This window comes from Brassica napus, chromosome A10, assembly GCF_020379485.1.
Source record: "Brassica napus cultivar Da-Ae chromosome A10, Da-Ae, whole genome shotgun sequence".
NCBI classification, from domain to species: domain Eukaryota; kingdom Viridiplantae; phylum Streptophyta; class Magnoliopsida; order Brassicales; family Brassicaceae; genus Brassica; species Brassica napus.
Window position 1 is genome coordinate 1514782 of NC_063443.1, and position 21697 is coordinate 1536478.

A 21697-nucleotide genomic window follows, 5' to 3' on the forward strand; every position below is an offset into this window, starting at 1 on the left:
CTCCCAAAAATTAAAAAAATATATTATAAATGAGACAGGTCATATGAACGTAAATCAACATATATTTATTACAATATTCAATTTTCTGAATATTCATTTTCAATAAATAAAGCAGGTAGATAAATATACAAAATAACAATTACCAACATACAAATTATAATTGTTTAAAATTATAAACTAATAATTTTAATATTATGTCTTAAATAGGAAAAAAAATTATATATCATGCAAAAAAAAAAATTGCATTTTGTTCAAAAAGTGGTTGAAGATAACTATCATGTGAAAAATGTATGAAAAAATTTAAAAAGGATGAAGACACAATTGTATGCAATATGTGTTTTGATAAAAATTAAAGGGAATATTAAGGTTTATAAAATATATATATATATATATATATATATATATTTGAATACTTTGTAAATCATATTTTAATCATCAAAATTAAATTTAATTATTTATATGATTTAATTTTTTTATCAGGCATATAAAATTATATATTATAGATTATAATATATTCTTTATAAAATGAGTTCCCGTGCGATATCGCACGGGCTCTTTGCCTAGTTTATACACAAGCATACATACACAAATAACACAAACATCTAATCGTAAGATTAAACCCACCAAACAATTCCATAATCCATACGCAATATAAACACACCATTTATAAAATATTTTAATTTGCACCGTAACTTTACTGGAGCAATACAAAATGTAATCAACAGTTTTATTACATTTTCCTTTTTCTGTCGAAGACAAGACTAGTTCTGATTTAATAATAGGAACTAAAAACTGGTTGCAGAAATAGAATCGTCGACCAAAGAGCTTAGAGATCAAAGAGAACCAGAAGAGATCGTAAGCATCAGTAAAGAAGCCCATACTGTCAAAGAGGATAGAGATGAAATGGTAAAAGAGCATCTTCCCCATGATAAGTGCTTCCTCCAAGACTTTAACCATCTCTCTCTGGTTTCTTGTCTATCTTTCAAACGTTGTGTTTCTAAGTAATTCCAGAACCATTTGATCTGTTTTTTAACTAAGCTGTAATATTGATATCTTGCATATTTGCATTGTTTTATCCATTCATCCATTAGCATTTTCATCATATAGATTAGGATTTAGCCATGTCTAGGTTGCATTTTGCATTCATTGTCCTCATTAGGTGTTGGAGTGCCACATGGAGTTCTTGGGGACATTTGGATGCATTTGGAGCTTAAAGGACGTGAAACAGGTGATCATTGGACGAGCAGAGCATGGGAGCGAGGTTCCGCAGCGACGTCATGAGGTCGCTCCGAAGCACCTCTCAGAGCGACCTAGCTAGAGCGACCCCGTGAAGTCGCTCGCCATATTCATCCCGTTGGAAGCCCAGAGCGACTTGCCCAAAGCGACGCACCGAGGTCGCTCGCATCTCACACCCCTCTCGGAGCGACCTCCCAAAGCGACACCCCGAGGTCGCTCGCGTCTCTATGGCGAGACGACAAGAAGCGAAGCCCGGAGCGACCTCTCAGAGCGACCCACTGAGGTCGCTCCCGAAGGCCGGAGCGACTTGTCGGAGCGACATGCCGAGGTCGCTCCGCGTCTATTGTTGGGTCGATTTCTATTTTACTTAAGGGCCTTTTGGTCATTTCATTATGCACGTTTTACATTTCTAAAACCTATGTTTTAAACATCTTTTGTAGCCACCAGAGGCAGATTATCTTTTATCTTTTGGATCTATTGAGAAATACACAAGAACTCTCTTGGGAAGTTCATCTCTTGGATTTTGATTTGTTATGTTCTTGTGTTCTTGTTGATTCCTTATCTATTTCTCTACATGATTAATCTGAAATCCAATATGGGTTTAAGAGGAATCATGGAGATTAGTGAGTAATCACCTTTGGAATTCATGAGTTAGGGAGATTAAGGGTGATTAGGTTAGAACACTAAAACATATGATAAATTCAAAATTGTTCAAACATTTCCATAAAAAAATTGAACATTAAATCCTTGTATTGCTTACAGATTTTACTTTGTACATAAAAATCACACAACAGGTGCTCCCTATCCAAAAGGGATTAGTGCCAATAATTGACTAACAAAACCATCCCGGATCCTATATACTTGGTCGATAATGCGAGGACACTTGCTTCTCTCAAGACAGAACTAAAGAGTCCAGACTTCTCAGTTCTCAAACGGTCAAAGCCCTCTTTAGCTTTTGCTTCGGTTACTCAACCACCCTGTTGAGAAAATTGAACAGCAGCGGTTCTGATCAAGTTAACCAGCTCATCATCTAGCTCATCGAGCTCACCCGAGTCACGAAGCTGATGGTAAATAGGAGCTGCATGCTCAGCAGCCGCTTCCACCAGTTTCCACATCGAGAAACTTGCAGCTAACTCGATTGTCTTGATCGATAACTCTCTAGCGGATTCCAAGCAAGAGAGAATCACTTTAGCACAGTCGTTTTGGAGATCTTCCATTATCCACCATTCGGTAAGAGAGTATATCTCCACGTAAGCTTGAAGCTCCTGTAGTTTTGTATCGGTGTCCATGTTGCTCCATCTGCAACCCGATGGAGGTTTCAGCAATTCATCACAGTAGAACCAACTTACAAGCTTAGTTAACCCCAGCCAGCTAACAGGGACGTTTAGTCTATCCAAATGGCTGCACAATTTTAATATCCAATTATTAGATTCTGAGTCCTTTATTCCTCAATAAACACTAGACGTCTGAACTAAGAGTAACTGTTACACACCTCTCCTGCATTCCGGACCGGAACAAGGCACGCAGGTATTCACAGCCTGACGATAGTATAACCCGGTGAGAGTGGGCATGAGGAGATGCTGAGGAACACAAACGGCAGTTGAAGCCAGCCATGTTTGTTTCTTTAGGTACTAATATAACATCCCTGAAATTACAAGAAAATGGTGATTTATCTTGATTGTTAACCTCAGAAAGAATGATGAGAATGATAAAAAACTTACGAGAAATGGATGAGCTTAGGAGTGAGGGCAATGGGTAGATCAATTCTTGGTATTGAAGACCCCCACTTGGGTCTTCCTCTGCATAGCATCTGAAGCAGAATCTTTGTCTTACAATGTCTCGCCAATGTTTTCAGCTTTTTCAACGTCGAACTTTCTACTTCAACATACCCAGAGTAAGCAAATTCTAGTAACTTAACAAGCGCCAAAGTATCCACATTGGCAGACATGCGAATTTCTTGAACCTTTCTCTCTGATTTTTCAGTTGAGCCACGGTGAGCTCCCTCCTTAGGGGGCAGTAATGTTGGACACCTGACAGCGAGAATAACTTTGTTCACACTCGCCCTATTCCCATTAGCGAAAAGGAGTCCCATATCACTACATTCCCCATCTTCATAAGCTCCCATGAGTCTTTTCCCCAACTTATCTTGGAAGCCATAGCATCCAAGATAGCTTAGGATGTATGCAGCATACCACCTTGGACCAGAGCCATACGTTCCATCTCGGATCTCCTGAAGCGTGGTGCATAACCGATCTTTCACACTTTCTCTCTTGTTCAAAAATTCTTCGGCGTGATTCTGTTCAGAGAAAGAATGATTTACCAACTCGGCCAGAGCCAAGAGCGCATAGAGAAGAATAGCATCTTTGTTGTCCCAGTCCTCCGTACATTCCCAGCAGCATATCCTCTTCTCAGCACTGCTCTGGGGATAAGGAGCAAAACTCGAAGCTCCAATATTCTCACGATTCCTCTGATACCAATTACAGAAAGATAACAGTATCTCCAAACCCTGGTTTCTTAAAGTGAAACTCGCATACTGAGGGATTGATGAATAGCATGCCAAGCCAACCAAACAGACGGTAGTTTGCAGTATATTTGGCAGTACATAGCCTCCAGAAGACGGAATATAACTTAGGAAATTCACAAGGGAATACAAGTTCTGCTCACCATCTTCTCCTATGATAAACGAGAGGGTATCTCTGGCCCTTGATGTTATGTATTTGGAGGGTGAATATATCATCATTAGCACAGCTCTTGATGCTGACTCACTTTGGGAGGCACTGATAGTATCGGTTTGACATATCTGGTACCCTTTCTGAACCGACCTTGAAAAGGTCAAGCTTTAAGAAAATCAAAAAAAAAAAAAAAAATCAGAATAGATAAGACTATATCCAAAAAGACAAACAACCAGTTTCTTACCATGCACATGTGACAAGAAAGTTGAGGTTGAGTTCATCTCCACGCGAAGTGGAATCGAACTCTTCTTCACAGTGAGCTGCTAAGAATCCGAATATATCCCAAACATATGACCTCAGACTAGGTAGAAAATTCGCACTGAGTACCTTCTCAGCAACTGAAATTTCTTCTTCCAGAGACGCATGACCATCCAAGGATTCACTACAAAAATTCTCCACCACAAGACTAAGAAGCGCTTCTGAGATCCGATACTTCCAGAAATAAATATGATGTTTCCCTTCCCAACGAGTGATTAAAGCCAGTTTACAAGCCTCTATCCGATCACTTTCAAGCTTTCCCGACCTTATTGTCCAAACTATAACCTTTACTAGGGGCTCAGAACATATGTTTATCATCTTCAAGCATTCTCTGTTACCTGTCTGATCAATGTCCATGGATTAGAAACCCACTAAGATTACTAAGAAAGGTCAACAGGGCCAAAAATTACTACCGCAAGCCTTTGTGCTAGCTTAAACCCTTCAATGCGAGCATTTGGAGGGCTTGATTCGTCCATGCAGCTAATCATCATATCTAACATAGCCTTCCCATTATCTAGAAGCTCATTGGCACCATGGCCACAAAGCGCTGAAACATAGACAAAATAACGCGAATTCATTTGGGAAATCTGTAGCTAAATAAGTAGATAGCAATAACTATATATATACCTAGAGAAGAATACAGCTTCAAAGCTGCAAATCTCAAATCCATATCAGGCTTTTGACTAACACTCTCCAATAAACCCATCAAGTCAGGATCATTCCAAACGGAAAACCTTGACTGAGGCCATTTCAACATTACACTACTTAAGAGCGAAGCCATCTCCTGAAACCATTCCACCGACACATTCCCTTCAGAAAAGCTCTGCAGATTAGCAACCACAGAAACCACAGCCTTCCCCTCTTCTAAAACCTTCCACACTTCTTTCTCCTTAGTCTCTCTCACGTTAACAAGAACTGCGTTCAAAGCAACAGCACAAGGAAGGGAAGCTTCCATTTGCTGAACACTTGATGACAAAGACTCCACAAGATCCAAAGAATAGGATTGCAGGAGGGAAGGAGGAACGATACGGAGCAGCTTAATGAGCACATTGGCTGCTAAACCCACCACAGCTCTGTTTCTATACCCTAGAATAAACACCAAGGCCCTGGCTATGTCAGATATCGAATCCTAAGCACCAACAAAAACACAAAAGTACGTTCGAATCAAGAAGACAAAAGTTACGAAAATTAAAGATCAAAGCTGTGTAGCAACCTTGATGAGACGATGGTTAGCTGTTGCACGAGAGAAGCAATCAAGAAAAGCTGAAATTGATCTGACGACATGCCTCTGTATCTCGATATCAGTACACTCCCACTTCTTCTCCTTCTCATCGCTTACCCTCCTACCAATCAAAATATCTCAGGGAACAAGCTCAAAAGGGAAAACAGCAAATCAACCGAACAGAGGAGGAAGAGAAGACCTGAAGCCGAGATTGAGAGCGTGGTAAAGACGCTGGTGAAGAGTATTCATATGTGCGGTGGTGTTTCCTCCCTTCGAAGACGCCATATTAGTCGCCGGAGTTGCTTCTTCGCTTCCCGTTCGATTGCAAATTCACCGGCGGTGGAGGGAAATGGAGAGTTATGGACCAATACGACCGTCGTTGAATTTTGATAATGGGCCGAAAATAAGGCTTTAAACTCAGTTCAATTATTGGGCCTACAAATAAGGCTTTAACTCAGTTGGCTTATTGAGCCTATAATAACATACTTAAATTCGCTTATTGGGCCTATAACACACACACAAAACAACTTGCAATATATATATTTTCACCCATACATCTCCGTTGACAGTGGGAGAGCATCAGCACAAGTAACAACGAGTCCAGAGACACAGATACACACTTCTACAACGTGTTAGGCTTTTATAATAACAGCTTTTAACCATTTTTTCCCAAGGTTCTAGTAGTAATGTTTTTATCAGAAGAATCTTCCAAGTTCTTCCCTTCTGAAGAATGCGAAACCAAGAACACGCTCCTAACCATCAGAAGAAGAAGACTCAGCTGTGGAAAACAAGTCTCTTTCTTCTCTACATCTCTTCATCTCCCTCTCTTCTTCTTCTTCTTCTTCTGCAGGTTTCACTCTCTTTAACCCATTGTAACGAACAGCCGAAGGTACTCGCTGGTCATTAGAAGACGCAGACGGGCAAAGACCTGGTACTTTAACGGTATGATTACCCTCTAAGGCCTCGTAGCTATCAGCTACAATCTCATCAGGCGCGGCTCCGATCATGATCTGTGCCTCACGAGTTCTTGATATGGCTTTGGTTAGCAGCTCACGAGCTGTGTCGATATCTACGATGGGTTTCGCGTAGTTTGCTCCGAGTTCCACTCCAGAAGCTTTGAGTACAGTTGAAGGAGCGTCCCATGGGTGATGGATCCATTCCGTTGGCATTCTCGCCAGCTCGGGAAGCCATTGCCTTATGTACTCGCCTTCTGGATCATATTTTGCACCTTGTATCTGAAACCAAAACATACATGTTCTGAGACTTGTCAACGAGAAAACATACTCTTAAGTAGGTCTGAGCATAAATAATCAAATGGAATATATACTTAAAAATATTAATTTTATTGAGTTTTAAAATTACCAAATATTTTAATATACTACCTAAAACCCAAAAGACCCAAATATCTGAATATTTTTTTATCCAAAATATTTTAAAGTATTCAAATCATCCGGAAGAACCGAATTACGCAAATAGTTTTTATTAGAAATATTAAAATTTATCCGAGTTATCAATATTTCATCCGAAAAACTGAAAACTATTTATTTTTAACCAAAATTAACTGAAAACCGGAACCGTTTGAAACCAAAAATTTATGAAATTTTAGCCGGTTCCTAATATTGACACCCATCCGAACGAAAACCAAAATTACCAAACCAAAATTTATAAATAATCAAACGGTTCCTAGAATATCTCTAGAATCGAAAACCCGAAAACCAAGTTCTATAGTAAAAGATATGTAAGTTTACCGCAGGATTGTCCAAGCGATCAAGCTCGTGACCATCAGGTAAGCTCCCAGAGATATACTGCCAGCCAATGATGTCACATTCCAAATCAGCATCCAAAAGAGTATCCCAAAAATACTTCATTCCCCATTTCCACGGAAGAAGGAGAAACTTCACAGCAAAGCTCGAAACAATGACTCTTATCCTGTTATGCATCCATCCAGTAGCCCAAAGCTCCCTCATCCCAGCATCCACCAACGGATACCCAGTCCTGCCTTGACTCCACGCCTTGAACTTGCCAACGTCAGCGTCCCAAGGGAAGAAACGAAGATGACTCAACAAAGACTGCTCGTGAGTAAAAGGGAAGTTGAAACATATATACCGAGAATACTCTCTTTGACCAATCCCTCTAAGGAAAAGATCAGCGCTCTCTTCTCCTTCAGTGTTTTTGTCTCTTGCCCATATGATTTTTTTCATGCGGACACACTGGAACACACGTCTGACGCTTATTTCTCCGAAGTGGAGATAGGGAGAGAGCATCGAGGTTGAGTTCCCAACTACTTTCTTGCTGTTCTTTGCGTAGTCTATCAACTGTTTCTCGATGAACTCGGTTAGTGTCTTATCAGCGTTGCTCCAGCCTGGTGACCAAGCTCTAGTTAACAGCGCGTTGCTTGGCTTCTCTGCCTCGTCTTCTAGCCCTAGTTCTTCTATTGAACATGCCCACACCCCTTCAGCTGCTAAAGAACACAGAAACACACACACTTTTTCAACAGTTGTGTCCCCATAAAAGTCGAAATGTTTTATGTTCTTTTTACATATTCTTTTAAGGTTTTACCAGGGCCGGTCCTGGGCAAAACCGAATGAAAATGATTTAGATATAAGTCCCCAAATTTTTTTTAAAAAAAGTTGTTGAAATTTTTACTAAATCGCCTACAGGATCTAAAATCTCAGGACCGGCCCTGGGTTTTTTACCTGCAGTTAGAGGCATCAACCGCCAAGGAGGAGGAAGCATAACGGATTCAACTGACATGTCTAAGCATTTCTTCCAGTAAGGAGCAAAACTCGTGAAAGGTTTGCCATTTTCGGAGTTTATCTCCCAAGGCTCATACAATAGATCACCGTTGTAGCCTTGCACAGAGATCCCACGTTCCATAAGTTTCTCCTTTACGTTATGGTCTCTAACTAGCGAAACAGGATCTACAACCAAGGAAACCATAACTTCATTAAAACTAAGCATATTCGATAAACTAACCAAATGAACTGAAGATGAGTTACCATAGAGGTGGTTGAAGACGACTTTTGTGGCACCAGTGGCGCGGACACAGTCCAAGATAGCGGAAACCGTGCTATGTGTTTTGATAAACGTGAGGTGGGAGCCAAGAGACTTCAAGGATTGGTTCAAGTGAGCGAGAGACTGTTTCATCCACCATCTTGAAGCCCTTCCTGGATGAAACTGACCTTCTTCTTCAGGGCACCAAATGAAAACAGGGAAGACTGATCCTTCGCGAGCAGCTGCTGCTAGTGCGGGGTTATCCTCGATTCTTAGGTCTCTTCTGAACCACACTATAGTCTTTCTGTTCGTCGCCATAGTTTATGATCCGAGATGGAGACCAAATCAGCTAAAGCTTCACTCTCTGTCCAGATTCTGCCATGATTTAATTTTCAGACCACAAGCTCATACATATAGATAACAGTCTAACAGAGAATGATTCAACGAAGCTGTCAGAAAACAAAAGACGAAGATCTACTAAATAAGAAACAAGTCTTGGCCTAACAATCTAGGAACTCTTACCTTGGGGATTATGTTTGGTTGAGTAGAGTAACACTAGCCACATGCAAGATATGTGGACAACTCTATCCACAAGACAAAAGTAGTAGACAACTTTTATCCACTAAACTAGTTGCAATCCAATATTATTGGATCTTTTCTTTAACTGAAATCTCATTTTCATTTGCTCATCTAAGATTTTTTCTTGGGATCGTTAGATATTTCACAAGGAATTGAATTTTGTTTGAAGTATTTTAGTAAGGCCTTTAGGGCGGAAATTGAGTTATCTTCATTTACATGGTGGGCTCATGAATCTGATTCGATTTCTGATCCATTGGGCCATCGAGAATATAAACCTAATCTAGTGTTCAAGAACCAGACGTTCCTTCTTGCAAAACAACGCCATTCCCCATATCTGCACAAACTCGGTATCAGTTTTGGGCTACCGAGTACTGACTAAGACCAAAACTAATGGAGAACATGAAGTTACCAATTTTAAAAAAAAATTATTATGGATAAAACCATACAAGACACATGAACCAGAGTAAACGATATCCTGGTTTAGAAACAAACCAGGGACAATGCTCAATACGAAGACAAACCCACAAAGAGGTTACAAAACAGTGTTTGGAGATCTTATTCAGACACAGCCCTAACAGCTATGATGATCTCACACCTCACACCTGATAGATGAAAAATGGCTTCAGAAGAAGAGTATTGGTTGTTTAAGAGAGGCATGAGTAGGCCAAGTCCTTCTCTTCCTTCAGCTCCTCTGCTGTCAAATCCATCTTCTTCCTTGACATTTCATCGATCGGAAGCCCTGATCAAACAAATTCAATTTAGCATGAACACGGTAAGGTATTCAGAATCAAGTATTTGAGTTGTAAAGGCTTGTTCTTACCTTGGACAATACTCCACTCTCCATTGCGGCAAGTGACAGGGAAAGAGTAGATAAGTCCAGCTGGAACGTCGTAAGAACCATCGGAGTATACTCCCATTGAAACAAATGTACCCTGAACAAAAGAAAGACCTCATATTAGAACAACAATCATCTGTTTATTATAACGGGTCTGCGAATAATGGGAAGAGGGTTATTATGAACCTCTGGAGTTCCAAGGACCCAGTCACGGATGTGGTCACAAGCAGAGCTAGCAGCAGAAAGTGCACTTGACAACTTCCTCGCCTTGATGATAGCAGCTCCACGTTGCTGAACGGTGGTGATGAATTCTCCATTCAAGTATTCATCGTTCTTGACGAGCTCACGGACTGGCTTCTCTCCAGCCGATGTCTGCACCTTAGCGTGGTTGACATCTGGGTACTGTGAGGATGAGTGGTTTCCCCAGATGATCACGTTCTTAACATCAGACACGGGCACGCTCAACCTCTCGGAGATCTGACCCAAGGCCCTGTTGTGGTCAAGCCTTGTCAGACAGGTAATGTTCTTCTCAGGGATGGATGGTGCAAATTCCTTCAGGATCAATGCGTTGGTGTTTGCAGGGTTTGCAACAACAAGAACCTGAAAATTAAAAAAAAAAGAGAAAAATGTCTTGAGAAAGAGTCTCACAAACTAGAACCCAATTGAGAATATAAAGCATTTGTTTTTGTCTTCAAGAAAGAAACTGATTTAAAAGACACGCAGATCTTATTTTACCTTGCAGTTTGGAGCGGCATGCTTCTCCAAAGCAGTAGCCTGAGACTTGTAAATGGAGACGTTCTTGGTCATAACATCCTTCCTCTCCATTCCTTCTTTCCTCGGGAAACCACCAACCATAACAGCAACGTTGACTCCAGTGCATCCCTCAACGGCATCAGTTGTAGCAACAACACCTGAACAAAACACGTCAAATGTTCATTATCTCTCTCACTTGAGCAAAAAATGAAAATACAACATCAGAAAATGAAACTACCTTTGAGAAGGGGGAAAGCAGCATCGATCAACTCCATCTTGACACCGTTGAGTGCTTCAGCAGCAGGAGGAATATCCAACATGTGGAGGATCACAGGCTGGTCAGCACCAAGCATGATACCTCTCGCAATCATAGGGACAAGAGCGTATCCAATTTGTCCTGCATCAAAAATCACAATCGTTTTCATTCACAAACTATAAACTATATCCAAATCATACAATATAGAGTTAACCAAAACCGTTTTCAATCTATAAAATAATAAGATATCCAATTTAGTCAACGAACAAACATGAATATGCTATCAAATAAAATAATAAATAAATAAATAAAGTTGACTTCAGCGTTGTGGTAACACGTCAGCTTCTAGATCAAAACTCTACAGTTTTAACTGGTTCATGCATGATTACAATACCACGGAGCATCAGACTATAAAAATCACATGGTTCGTTTCAAGCCTAGCAAAATGAGGATCTAATCAGATCTCATCCTATCACTAGAATCAACGTCTGATTCATCGATCTATAACATCGACTACACAGAGATCTGACTACAGTAAGCACGAGGTCAAAAATCAAAGATCTGAGAAAAGCTAAAGCTACCTGCAGCACCGGTAACGAGAACGCGAACTGGTTCCTTCGCCATCGGATCTAGATCGTCGATTATCGCCGGGAAATGGATCGGTATTTGAGGTTTCTGGGGAGGCTCGTGAGTTATAGCCTTTGGGAGCTCACTACGGTCTCTATTTATCGGAGATATCGAAGAGCTGCTGTGTCATGCCACTTATCTCCAAGGAATAAATAAATAATAAATTCAGATTTAAATTAGGAAAAAGATCCGTAGATAATAATACAATATATGGGCTTAAGTAAGGCCCATATATTCGAGCCCATAGTTTTCACACTAGATAATGGCGATAAGGCTACAGAGAGAGAGAGAGAGAGAGAGCCACGTCCAAGACATTTCTCAGGAATGGCGTCATCTTACGTCACCTTCTCAACGGTCACTCCCGTGACGATCACCGGCAACAACAGTGGGGGATACGCTCTCTCAACCTTCACGCGCCGCTGTGTAACTGCATCTCCGAATGCTGGGAGGAGGATGTTCAGAGCTTCGGGAATGGCGAAGGCGACGAAGAAAGCTATGGAGTACAGGAAGCTAGGGGATTCGGAGCTCATTATCAGCGAGATTACTATGGGCACCGTAAGAATGAGATTCCTCTCCTTCGCTATTGCTATCTGATTAAGAATTGGTTGAGTCGATGATTTTGTAATGGCCTTAGGAATATGAGTGTTAGTCTTCGACTTGTGTGATCAGATTCAATGCATTGGTTTACGTTATTTCGTGTAATCATGGTTTATTGTTCGTGTGAATTCGTTTCAGATGACATTTGGGGAGCAGAATACTGAGAAAGAATCTCATGAGATGCTGAGTTATGCAGTTGAGCATGGCATCAACTGCATTGACACTGCTGAAGCCGTGAGTTTTTGATTTTTTATCTTCTTGTTTGCGTATCCGTCTTTATGTATGTGTTTCGATAGAGCTAAAAAGACACTGATCTTTATATCACACGTGTGTTGAGAATCTTGAGATATAGGGAAGTTTTTTTGGTTTATGGAAAATATCATTAAGCCGTGTCTTTATGGCTAGTGAGCTCTGGCTTTTGAGATACTGCAACTTGATTAATGTTATTTGATGAAGGAACTTGAGTAGTATGGTAAGAGTTTAGAGATTGAGGAATGTTGTTTCAACTGTTTGCCACTGGAAACAGATATGTGTTTATTCCCGCATCTGATTACTCCCGTGGTTGATCTATTTTAGTGATTTACCAATTCATTTATTTTTTTTCCCAGTATCCTGTCCCGATGAAGAAGGAGACCCAAGGAAAAACTGATCTTTATATCAGTAGCTGGTTGAAGTCTCAGAGCCGTGACAAGGTATCACCGTCTGTCATGATTTGGATGCATATTGTTGTTAACTAATTGCTTCTTTTTGTGGATTCTGTTGATGGATAAGGAACTGATCTATGCTGGGTGTACTCAACTAAGATAATTGCTATATAATCTTTTTTAATGTTTTTCTGTGTACAGTTTGTTTTGGCAACTAAACTATGTGGGTACTCAGAAAGATCAGCATACCTGCGGGAGAATGCAGAGGTTACGCGTGTGGATGCAGCTAATATCAAAGAAAGCGTCGAGAAAAGTCTCAAACGCCTTGGCACTGACTACATTGATTTGCTTCAAATACACTGGTAACAGCGTCTTGTTACATTGAGCCTCAAGCCTAACTCATAGTCATATGCTAACATCTCTTATGCAAATTAGTCTTTCCGTTTTCATTTGCAAACCATTTCGTTATGTCATCATAGAGTGTGTGCAATATCATGATGCTGATGTCTTTTTCAGTCCAGGCCAGATCGGTATGTACCACTCTTTGGTGATAACTACTATGATACATCGAAATGGAGAGCTAGTGTGCCATTTGTCGAGCAGCTAAGAGCCTTCCAGGATCTCATAAACGAAGGAAAGCTTCGCTACATTGGTGTCTCAAATGAAACTTCATATGGGGTGATGGAGTTTGTTCACACAGCAAAACTCGAAGGATTACCGAAGATTGTGAGCATCCAGAATGGTTACAGCTTGCTAGCTCGGACCCGTTTTGAAGGTAGTCTCTCTAGAAACACAGAAAAGCAGTGAATTACATTCAGTTTTATGTGACCTTATGAGCATGTCCTTGATTCTAATGTACTTGGTTTAAAATCAATCACAGTTGATCTAGTAGAAGTATGCCACCCAAAAAATTGCAATGTCGGCTTGCTTGCATATTCCCCTCTGGGCGGCGGCTCCTTGTCTGGGAAATACTTGGTTACAGACCTAGAAGCTACAAAGAATGCAAGGCTGAACCTTTTCCCTGGATTCATGGAGCGTTACAAGGGATCACTAGCCAAGGTTTGTTCTTGATCCAACTATGCTTAAGAAACGTCGTGGTTTTTGACGTCAGTTTTATTCTTTCTTCCCATCTTAGGAAGCAACGATCCAATACATAGAGGTGGCGAAGAAGCACGGTTTAACTCCGGTGGAGCTAGCTCTCGGGTTTGTACGTGACAGGCCTTTTGTGACGAGCACGATCATCGGAGCTACATCACTGGAGCAGCTCAAAGAAGACATTGATGCTTATCTGATGACGGAAGGGCCGTTGTCGCCAGAAGTAATGGCTGATATTGAAGCCGTGTTCAGAAGGTACAAAGACCCTTCTTTCTTTTGAGAACAAAAAGGGTTTCTTCTCTTTATGAGTTTCTGACCTCACATGAACGCTCTTTTTTCCTCTCCATGCTTTAATATTTGTTTGTATGATAATTAAGAATCATCAGGAAAAAAAACTGTGAAAATGTTAAAAAAAAAAGAGAAAAAGACTACGATAGCACCAAACTAAGTTTATGTTCTCAAAGTAGCACTTAAGGTTCAAAGTCACAGAAATAAGTTTCATTAAAGAGTAAATATACACTTATACCCCTTGGGTTAATTAATCCAAATCTTAGGGTTTAGAGTTAAGGGGTGGGGTTTTGGAATTAGGGTTTAAAATTTTATAAAAAAAAATATTAAAATAAAAAATAAAAATTTTAAAAACAGTTTTAAAAAGTAATTTTAAATTATAAAAAGAAAATTTGAAAAAAAAAATAAAAAAAAAATTTTCGAAAAAAAAATTGTAAAAATTTCGAATCTGAAAACACATAATCTGAAACTATAAAAAAAAAAATCTTTTTTTCATTTTTTTAATTTTTATTTTATTTATATTTATTTATTTTTGTTTGTTTATTTAATTTTAAACCAAGGGTATTAGGGATATTTTACCCTTTAATAAATGTCATTTTTGTGATTTTCTCTTTTTAGTGCTATTTTTGAGACATAAACTTCAAAAGGTGCTATTATTGATAATTGCCAAAAAAAAAAAAAGGTAAGTTCTCAAGTTTGTTGTCCGTGGTTTGATTATTATCCTACAGAGTTTTACGTGATTGATAATGTCATGTGGAATTGTGAGATCATTTCATGGGCTGATGGTTGGATCTAGATCTCGTCATCTCAAAGCCAGATCTGTATTAGCCAGCTTCAGATTTCGTAAGCTAATCAGGTAGTAAGTAGTAACAAATCGTAGGATAACATGAGTTAAATGGTGAATTAAATCAACGATCCTCAATTACTTTTGCAGTCGGTAGTCAGGACTCAGTAGTCACCGACACAATGAATATCTATACTAACGCGTTACACGGATTTACATACGGTCCGATCCGTGTGAATGGGCATAGGATAGGACAGTGACTTGTCCACTAAGCAACTGGTTTTCTTCTCTTTTCTCGCTCGAGTCACTGTTGTCATAAAAAGAAAATAATTAATTCTATACCGAAGAAAAGGTCCCAAAACTACGATAAACAAAAAAGTTGCAAGAATTAATTCGATATCGATCAACTGATTGATTAACACTTAAAATTTCCAAAAAAAATTATTTATTATTTAGAAGAAATAAAAAAACAAAGAATTACAGCAAGTCGACAGTAAGGACAGAGACGGAGACGTTTTAAGCTTTACAACGAGAGGGAGCACTGTACTTTATCTCCTAAACCGGGAAAAGTGCCAATTTCGACCCCAACAATTTCAGTCGTGCCAAATACGATCCGAACAATTGATCAGTGCCAAATACGACCTCAACTCAATTATAATTCAAAAAAAACTACCTAAACTTCTTAAAACGTGCCTAAATATACATTGACTCTAACAGAAGTTAGTCAACCGTTAACAAAATAAAACGAAGTCGTTTTGATATATGAGAAAAAGTGTCAATTTCGATCTCAACACTCTCAGTCGTACCAAATAAGACTCAAACAAAGGGCCAGTGCAAAAAATAACCTCAACTCAATTATAGTTTAAGAAAAAATACCCAAACTTTTTAAACGTGCCTAAATCTACATTGACTCTAACAGAAGTTAGTCAACCGTTAACAAGATAAGACGACGTCGCTTTGATATATATATATATTTTTTTTTAAATGTGTTCATTTCGGGACTCAAACCCGTGCCAAAATATCCTTTTAAAGGGGCACACTAACAGGTAAACTAAAATAATTTTTTGAAATATTTTTACAAATTGAAATTCCCCATTATATAAACTACTATTCTTCTTCATCTAATCCAATTTAAAACTTTGGTGATTACTTTATATATTCTAGTTATTGTTTAATATATCTAATATTTTGTACAACATATCTTAGTGAAAGAAAGGTAAAAGGTCTCTTAACATTTTTGAACAAAATATCAAAATATGTAATATTAACTTTGAAAAATAAAAAAAATTCAACTTAAGTTTAAAAATTTACAAATAATTTATATAAGAAAAATTTATAAATAAATTCAAAGTTTTAAGTATATTTAAGATCGTATAATAATTAATATTTTATTATTTATATTTTAGTAAGATATAAGTTTATTAAAGATATGATAAATAAAAAATATGTTAATGTATTTATATAAATCAGAAAAAATTGTCACCAAAATTTTAAATTGGATAAGATGAAGAATAATAGTAGTTTATATAATTTCAAATTTGTAATAGTATTTCAAAAATTACTTTTATCTAGTTGCTAGTGTGCCCATTTAAAAGGGTATCACAACACAGTTTGAGTTCCGGAATGAACATATTTTTTTAAAAGAAAAAAAAAAATATATATATATATATTGGTAACGGTTGACTAACTTTTATTAGAGTCAATGTAGATTTATGAACGTTTTAAGAAGTTCAGGTAATTTTTCTTAAATTATAATTAAGTTGAGGTTGATTTTGGCACTGACCATTTGTTCGGGTCCTATTTGGTACGACTGAGAGTCTTGAGGTCGAAATTGGTACTTTTCCACGAATATCAAAACGACGTCATTTTATCTTGTTAACGGTTGACTAACTTCGGTTAGAGTCAATGTATATTTAGGCACGTTTTAAAAAGTTCGGATAGTTTTTTTGAATTATAATTGAGTTAAAGTCGTATTTGGTACTGATAAATTGTTCAGGTCGTATTTGGCACGACTGAAATTGTTGGGGTCGAAATTGGCGCTTTTCCCTTCCTCAACCAAAAATAGGATAAAAACACTGAGCCAGTGAAAAAAAAGGCATCATTCCTGTTAGATCTGAATCTAATAAAGTTTTTTTCTTTTATATTTATCGTCACCATTCTTTTAAGTTAAAGGGAAAAGAATAACTTCACTCACTCCCATTCTCGGATCTCTGCTCCACCAGTGGTACGGCTCCGACTCCTTCTTCTTCTGTGAGTTTTCTTATCGAGATTTGATTATCTATTGTTTCAAAAGCTATTGAGGTTTCATTCTCTGTGTGTTGAATGTTTCTGTTTCTGTTTTTTTTATTCTAATCAATGAATGTTTCAGCTTTCCCGGTAAAATTGATAACTTTCATTAAAAGCTTTCCCGAGAAAATGGAAATGCCAGATCTACTAGTTTCAGTTTGGTCCTAACTCTAAGAAGATTTAATCTTTTGTCTGAAAAATTAAAAAAAAAACTTGTCGGTGGCAATTAACTTTTCCTCCAAAACCAAACAGTTTGCTTGGATCCCACTTAACTTTAAGTTCTGTGTGTGGTTTCTGACCCAATAAACACGGATCTGAATCCTCCAAGTCTGTGTTTTTATTCCTTAAATTTATTGATAGCTTTGAAAATTTGTTGCCAGTGACTATCCACCAAACTTTTATACTTAAATATCTCTCAGACTTTTTGACTGTTTTAAAAGTCTTATGCTTGTTCTGTTCTGTATTTATGCAGAGAACCTCACATAGAGAGAGACAGAGAGAGGAAGGCCTTTTACTTATTTGGTTTTGTTAGGAAACTGTGTGTTTGATGATGAGAGGGAGATCTGATGGAGGCCAAAAGAAGCGGCTAATTGCTTCGCTCTGCGCCGTGGCGTTACTCCTCTGCTTCGTGTATATGTACTATGGTTCCTCTAACCAAGGTGCATCAGCAGAGTATGGTAGATCATTGAGAAAACTCGGATCTTCTTATTTGGGTGGAGATGATGATGATAACAAACAGGACGGATCTGTGACCAGTGAAGAAGACAGCCTTGCTGTCGCCAAAAGCTTCCCTGTAAGTAGTTGTAACTACAAAACTTTATGTTTAATGTAAAAAGCTAACGTTTGGTTTATATACATATGTTCAAGGTTTGTGATGACCGGCACTCGGAGATCATCCCATGCTTAGACAGGAACTTCATCTACCAGAGTAGGTTGAAGCTGGATCTATCTCTAATGGAACACTACGAACGTCACTGTCCTCCTCCCGAGAGAAAGTTCAACTGTCTGATTCCTCCTCCATCTGGCTACAAAGTTCCTATTAAGTGGCCTAAGAGCAGAGATGAAGTGTGGCAAGCAAACATACCTCACACTCACCTTGCTAAAGAGAAGTCCGACCAGAACTGGATGGTTGTCAAAGGAGATAAAATCAATTTTCCAGGTGGTGGCACTCATTTCCATTACGGAGCTGATAAGTACATTGCTTCCATCGCTAATGTAAGCCTCTTTACTTAAACTTTTTCATTAACGATAATATGCCATGTTCTAAAAATCTGTCTTAGCATCCGGTTAGAAGGTAAATAGTTTATAGCCGAAACGATTTTCTTAAAATTTTATTGTGTGATTCAAATCAGTTTAAACTCTTCTTAATCAATCTAAATTAGTCTAAATCGGTTAAAATTGTTCTCAAATCGGTCAAATTTCGCAAATCCCAAAATTTGTCTAATTCTTTTTGTATTTTTAACTTTCATAATTCATTTAAATAATTTTTTGAAACAAAAAACTAAAATATCTACTCTTTTTGTTTCAATTTGTAGGTAATTTTGGCTAAAAACACCAATATTAAAAAAGTGATTAATTGTTAAAAGTTATCATTTAATATATAATTTTAACCAACTATAAAAAAGTTTACATAATTTAGTTGGTCACACAATATTCAATAAATATAAAAGTTGCATTGAAATGGTAAAACTACTTATATCTTAAAACTATTTTTTTGGAGTAATATAAATATGTGTGTTCTAATGGCTTCTTGTGACTTGCAGATGCTTAACTTCTCTAACGATGTATTAAACGACGAAGGAAGATTAAGAACGGTTCTTGACGTTGGATGCGGAGTAGCTAGCTTTGGAGCTTACCTCCTCTCCTCTGATATTATCGCAATGTCATTAGCTCCCAACGACGTGCACCAGAACCAAATCCAGTTTGCACTAGAGAGAGGCATCCCTGCTTACCTCGGCGTCTTAGGCACCAAGAGACTTCCTTACCCGAGCAGATCGTTCGAGCTAGCTCACTGCTCTCGGTGTAGGATCGACTGGCTTCAAAGAGACGGCATCCTTCTCCTCGAGCTCGACCGTGTGCTGAGACCTGGAGGCTACTTCGCTTATTCCTCTCCTGAAGCTTACGCGCAAGACGAAGAGGATTTGAGGATATGGAAGGAGATGAGTGCGCTTGTTGAGAGGATGTGTTGGAGAATCGCTGCTAAGAGAAACCAAACTGTTGTTTGGCAGAAACCGTTGAGTAATGATTGTTACTTGGAGAGAGAGCCAGGGACGCAGCCTCCTCTTTGTCGCTCGGATGCTGATCCTGATGCTGTTTATGGTGTGTCAATGGAAGCTTGCATTACTCCTTACTCCAAACGTAAGTATGCTCTGCATTTGCTTTTACGGGATTTGGTTAGTTCAGTTCAACGTAAATCTTACCGAAACAATCCGAAATAAAGTTTTGTTTGAAATATGGTTAGTTCGGGTTATTTGGTTCGGTTCAATATAAATCTTACCGAATTAATCTGAAATAACGTTCTATTTGATATATGGTTAGTTCGGGTTATTCAGTTCGGTTAGTTGAGTTTTTGTTAGTTCGGTTTAACATAAATCTTAGTATCTTACCGAATTGATCCGAAATAAAATTCTCTTTGATATATGTTTAGTTCGGTTCTTGAACCGATGTTTTTATTCGGTTCGGCACGTTTGGTTCAAAATCCCAAGCCTACTTTTACTGTTGGTTTCTGTTAGTAACTGGTCGTTGTGTTCTGTTTTTGTTTTGTTAATACAGATGACCATAAGACCAAGGGAAGTGGGTTAGCTCCATGGCCAGCTAGAATGACGTCTCCTCCTCCTCGGCTTGCGGACTTTGGTTATTCAACACATATGTTTGAGAAAGACACGGTACGGCAACCACAACCAATCTTGATAGATTCTTACATAAGCAAGAAACTGAAGCATGTTGTTTTTGTATGTCTTTGTTTGCAGGAACTTTGGAAACAGCAAGTGGACAGTTACTGGAACCTAATGTCGTCAAAAGTCAAAGCAAACACTGTGAGGAACATAATGGACATGAAAGCTCACATGGGTTCTTTCGCAGCTGCTCTCAAAGACAAAGACGTGTGGGTTATGAACGTTGTCTCTCCCGACGGTCCCAACACTCTTAAACTCATCTACGACCGCGGTTTAATCGGGACTAATCATAACTGGTAAAAAAATACCTGAAACTAGTAAAGATTTTTAACAATAAATTTCACATTTTCGCCGTTACTTTTTTTTGTAGGTGTGAGGCTTTCTCTACGTACCCGAGAACATACGATCTCTTGCACGCGTGGACTGTGTTTTCAGACATTAGAAGCAAAGGATGCAGTGCAGAGGATCTGTTGATTGAGATGGATAGGATTCTTAGACCTACAGGGTTCGTTATCATCAGAGACAAGGAGAGCGTTGTTGAGTCGATCAAGAAGTATATGAAAGCTTTGCATTGGGAGGTAGTGGCGTCGGAGAAAGTAACCACAGGTTCAGAGCTTGACCAAGAGAGTGAAGATGGTGAGAGCAATGTGGTTTTTATTGTCCAGAAGAAACTGTGGCTCACCAGTGAAAGCCTTAGGGACACTGAGTAATCAAAATCAAAATCAGAAGAAGAGGAAATAAAAAAAGAAAGAAAATTGTTTTATTCCCACTTGTTTTTTTATGTAGTTTTATTTCGATTTGTACCACATAAGCAATATTATATAATTAATTATTAAAATTAATCATTATATTTTAATTTTGTTTAAAATTCTAAAATTTTTGTGGAAGCTCTTTAATCTAGTGAAAAGATTTATTAATGCTTTTAATGTGTATTTCATATGGTTGTTTATGATGGTGAAATTAACTTAAATACTTAGAGCTTGATTGTTTTTAGTTTTTGAAATGGTTTCTGGTTTTTGTTTTTGAAAAACCATTTTTTTGTCAATCAAGATTTTAGAAAAAAATGATTCCCTAAAAAGTAGAGAAACTAGTTTTTCAAATAACTACCTAATTTTACACAAAAACCAAAAACTATGTTTTCTTAGATTTTGGCCAATGATAGTTTTTTATTTATTATTTTCTTTTAAAATTTTCCTTTTTATATTTGTTCAATGTTTATCTTATTTCTCTCAACTCCCACATATTTGTTTAACAATGTTATGAAATAAAGTATTAAAAATAAAAATAAATTATAAATTATAAATTATTCAGAATGACAAATGGTGGATGATTACATTCATATAGTTTCGATTTCCACAATAACAGTCTTCTTAAAATTTAAGTTATTGGAGTTTTCTTTAGCTAAATTAGTTTTATAATTATTTAATTAACACTTTATACTATAAAATCTATAATAAAATTTACTAAAACTATTGGTTATATCTACTATGCATTTATTAAATAGTCATTTTATTTTTTTTATTTAAATTCTAGCTTTTTTGTCGATAATCTTCTTAAAAAAAACTTACCATTTTAAAATATATAATTTTTATAAAATACAATTATTATTTTTATAGA

At 37.9% G+C, this 21697-nt stretch overlaps 5 protein-coding genes across 12 annotated transcripts; 2 read left to right on the forward strand and 3 right to left on the reverse strand.

The window, feature by feature from the left end:
• Positions 1–1932: 1932 nt before the first annotated feature.
• LOC106371015 (BTB/POZ domain-containing protein At1g04390-like) lies at positions 1933–5942 on the reverse strand. 2 transcript variants are annotated; one of them, XM_013811030.3, is made up of 8 exons: positions 5648–5942; positions 5440–5569; positions 4854–5355; positions 4640–4773; positions 4153–4568; positions 2958–4073; positions 2729–2881; positions 1933–2637 (listed from the first exon to the last, which is right to left on the reverse strand). In XM_013811030.3, the coding sequence occupies exons 1-8, from the start codon at positions 5731–5733 to the stop codon at positions 2205–2207; spliced, it is 2970 nt and encodes a 989-aa protein (XP_013666484.2). In that variant the 5' UTR covers positions 5734–5942; the 3' UTR covers positions 1933–2204. The 2 variants fall into 2 exon arrangements, with proteins under 2 accessions (XP_013666484.2, XP_013666485.2); XM_013811031.3 differs by lacking the exon at positions 5648–5942 and having other exon boundaries at positions 4854–5312.
• A 19-nt stretch (positions 5943–5961) lies between these two features.
• LOC106371016 (cryptochrome-2-like) lies at positions 5962–9256 on the reverse strand. Of its 5 annotated transcripts, none has more exons than XM_013811032.3 (5): positions 8965–9256; positions 8448–8817; positions 8145–8369; positions 7197–7909; positions 5962–6683 (listed from the first exon to the last, which is right to left on the reverse strand). In XM_013811032.3, the coding sequence occupies exons 2-5, from the start codon at positions 8758–8760 to the stop codon at positions 6201–6203; spliced, it is 1734 nt and encodes a 577-aa protein (XP_013666486.2). In that variant the 5' UTR covers positions 8761–8817; positions 8965–9256; the 3' UTR covers positions 5962–6200. The 5 variants fall into 5 exon arrangements, with proteins under 5 accessions (XP_013666486.2, XP_048599365.1, XP_048599364.1 ...); XM_048743408.1 differs by having other exon boundaries at positions 7197–7906; positions 8965–9210; XM_048743407.1 differs by having other exon boundaries at positions 7197–7906; positions 8448–8891; positions 8965–9202.
• A 184-nt stretch (positions 9257–9440) lies between these two features.
• On the reverse strand, positions 9441–11688 carry LOC106371017 (malate dehydrogenase 1, cytoplasmic). The gene is made up of 6 exons (XM_013811035.3): positions 11447–11688; positions 10848–11006; positions 10592–10767; positions 10043–10456; positions 9842–9953; positions 9441–9760 (listed from the first exon to the last, which is right to left on the reverse strand). Exons 1-6 carry the CDS (start codon positions 11487–11489, stop codon positions 9666–9668), a joined length of 999 nt encoding a protein of 332 aa, XP_013666489.1. The 5' UTR covers positions 11490–11688; the 3' UTR covers positions 9441–9665.
• An 81-nt stretch (positions 11689–11769) lies between these two features.
• Positions 11770–14886, forward strand: LOC106371014 (protein tas). Of its 2 annotated transcripts, XR_007317371.1 has the most exons (8): positions 11770–12047; positions 12228–12323; positions 12698–12781; positions 12935–13095; positions 13255–13508; positions 13614–13792; positions 13869–14236; positions 14788–14886. XR_007317371.1 is itself a non-coding variant. In XM_013811029.3 (7 exons), the coding sequence occupies exons 1-7, from the start codon at positions 11817–11819 to the stop codon at positions 14106–14108; spliced, it is 1245 nt and encodes a 414-aa protein (XP_013666483.2). In that variant the 5' UTR covers positions 11770–11816; the 3' UTR covers positions 14109–14285. The 2 variants fall into 2 exon arrangements, 1 of the variants encoding a protein (XP_013666483.2); XM_013811029.3 differs by lacking the exon at positions 14788–14886 and having other exon boundaries at positions 13869–14285.
• Positions 14887–16965: 2079 nt separating this feature from the next.
• LOC106371011 (probable methyltransferase PMT8) lies at positions 16966–20936 on the forward strand. Of its 2 annotated transcripts, none has more exons than XM_022693171.2 (7): positions 16966–17147; positions 17659–17979; positions 18054–18401; positions 18950–19544; positions 19959–20071; positions 20156–20376; positions 20451–20936. In XM_022693171.2, the coding sequence occupies exons 2-7, from the start codon at positions 17734–17736 to the stop codon at positions 20788–20790; spliced, it is 1863 nt and encodes a 620-aa protein (XP_022548892.2). In that variant the 5' UTR covers positions 16966–17147; positions 17659–17733; the 3' UTR covers positions 20791–20936. The 2 variants fall into 2 exon arrangements, with proteins under 2 accessions (XP_022548892.2, XP_013666479.2); XM_013811025.3 differs by having other exon boundaries at positions 16976–17150.
• The last annotated feature ends 761 nt before the right edge of the window (positions 20937–21697 follow it).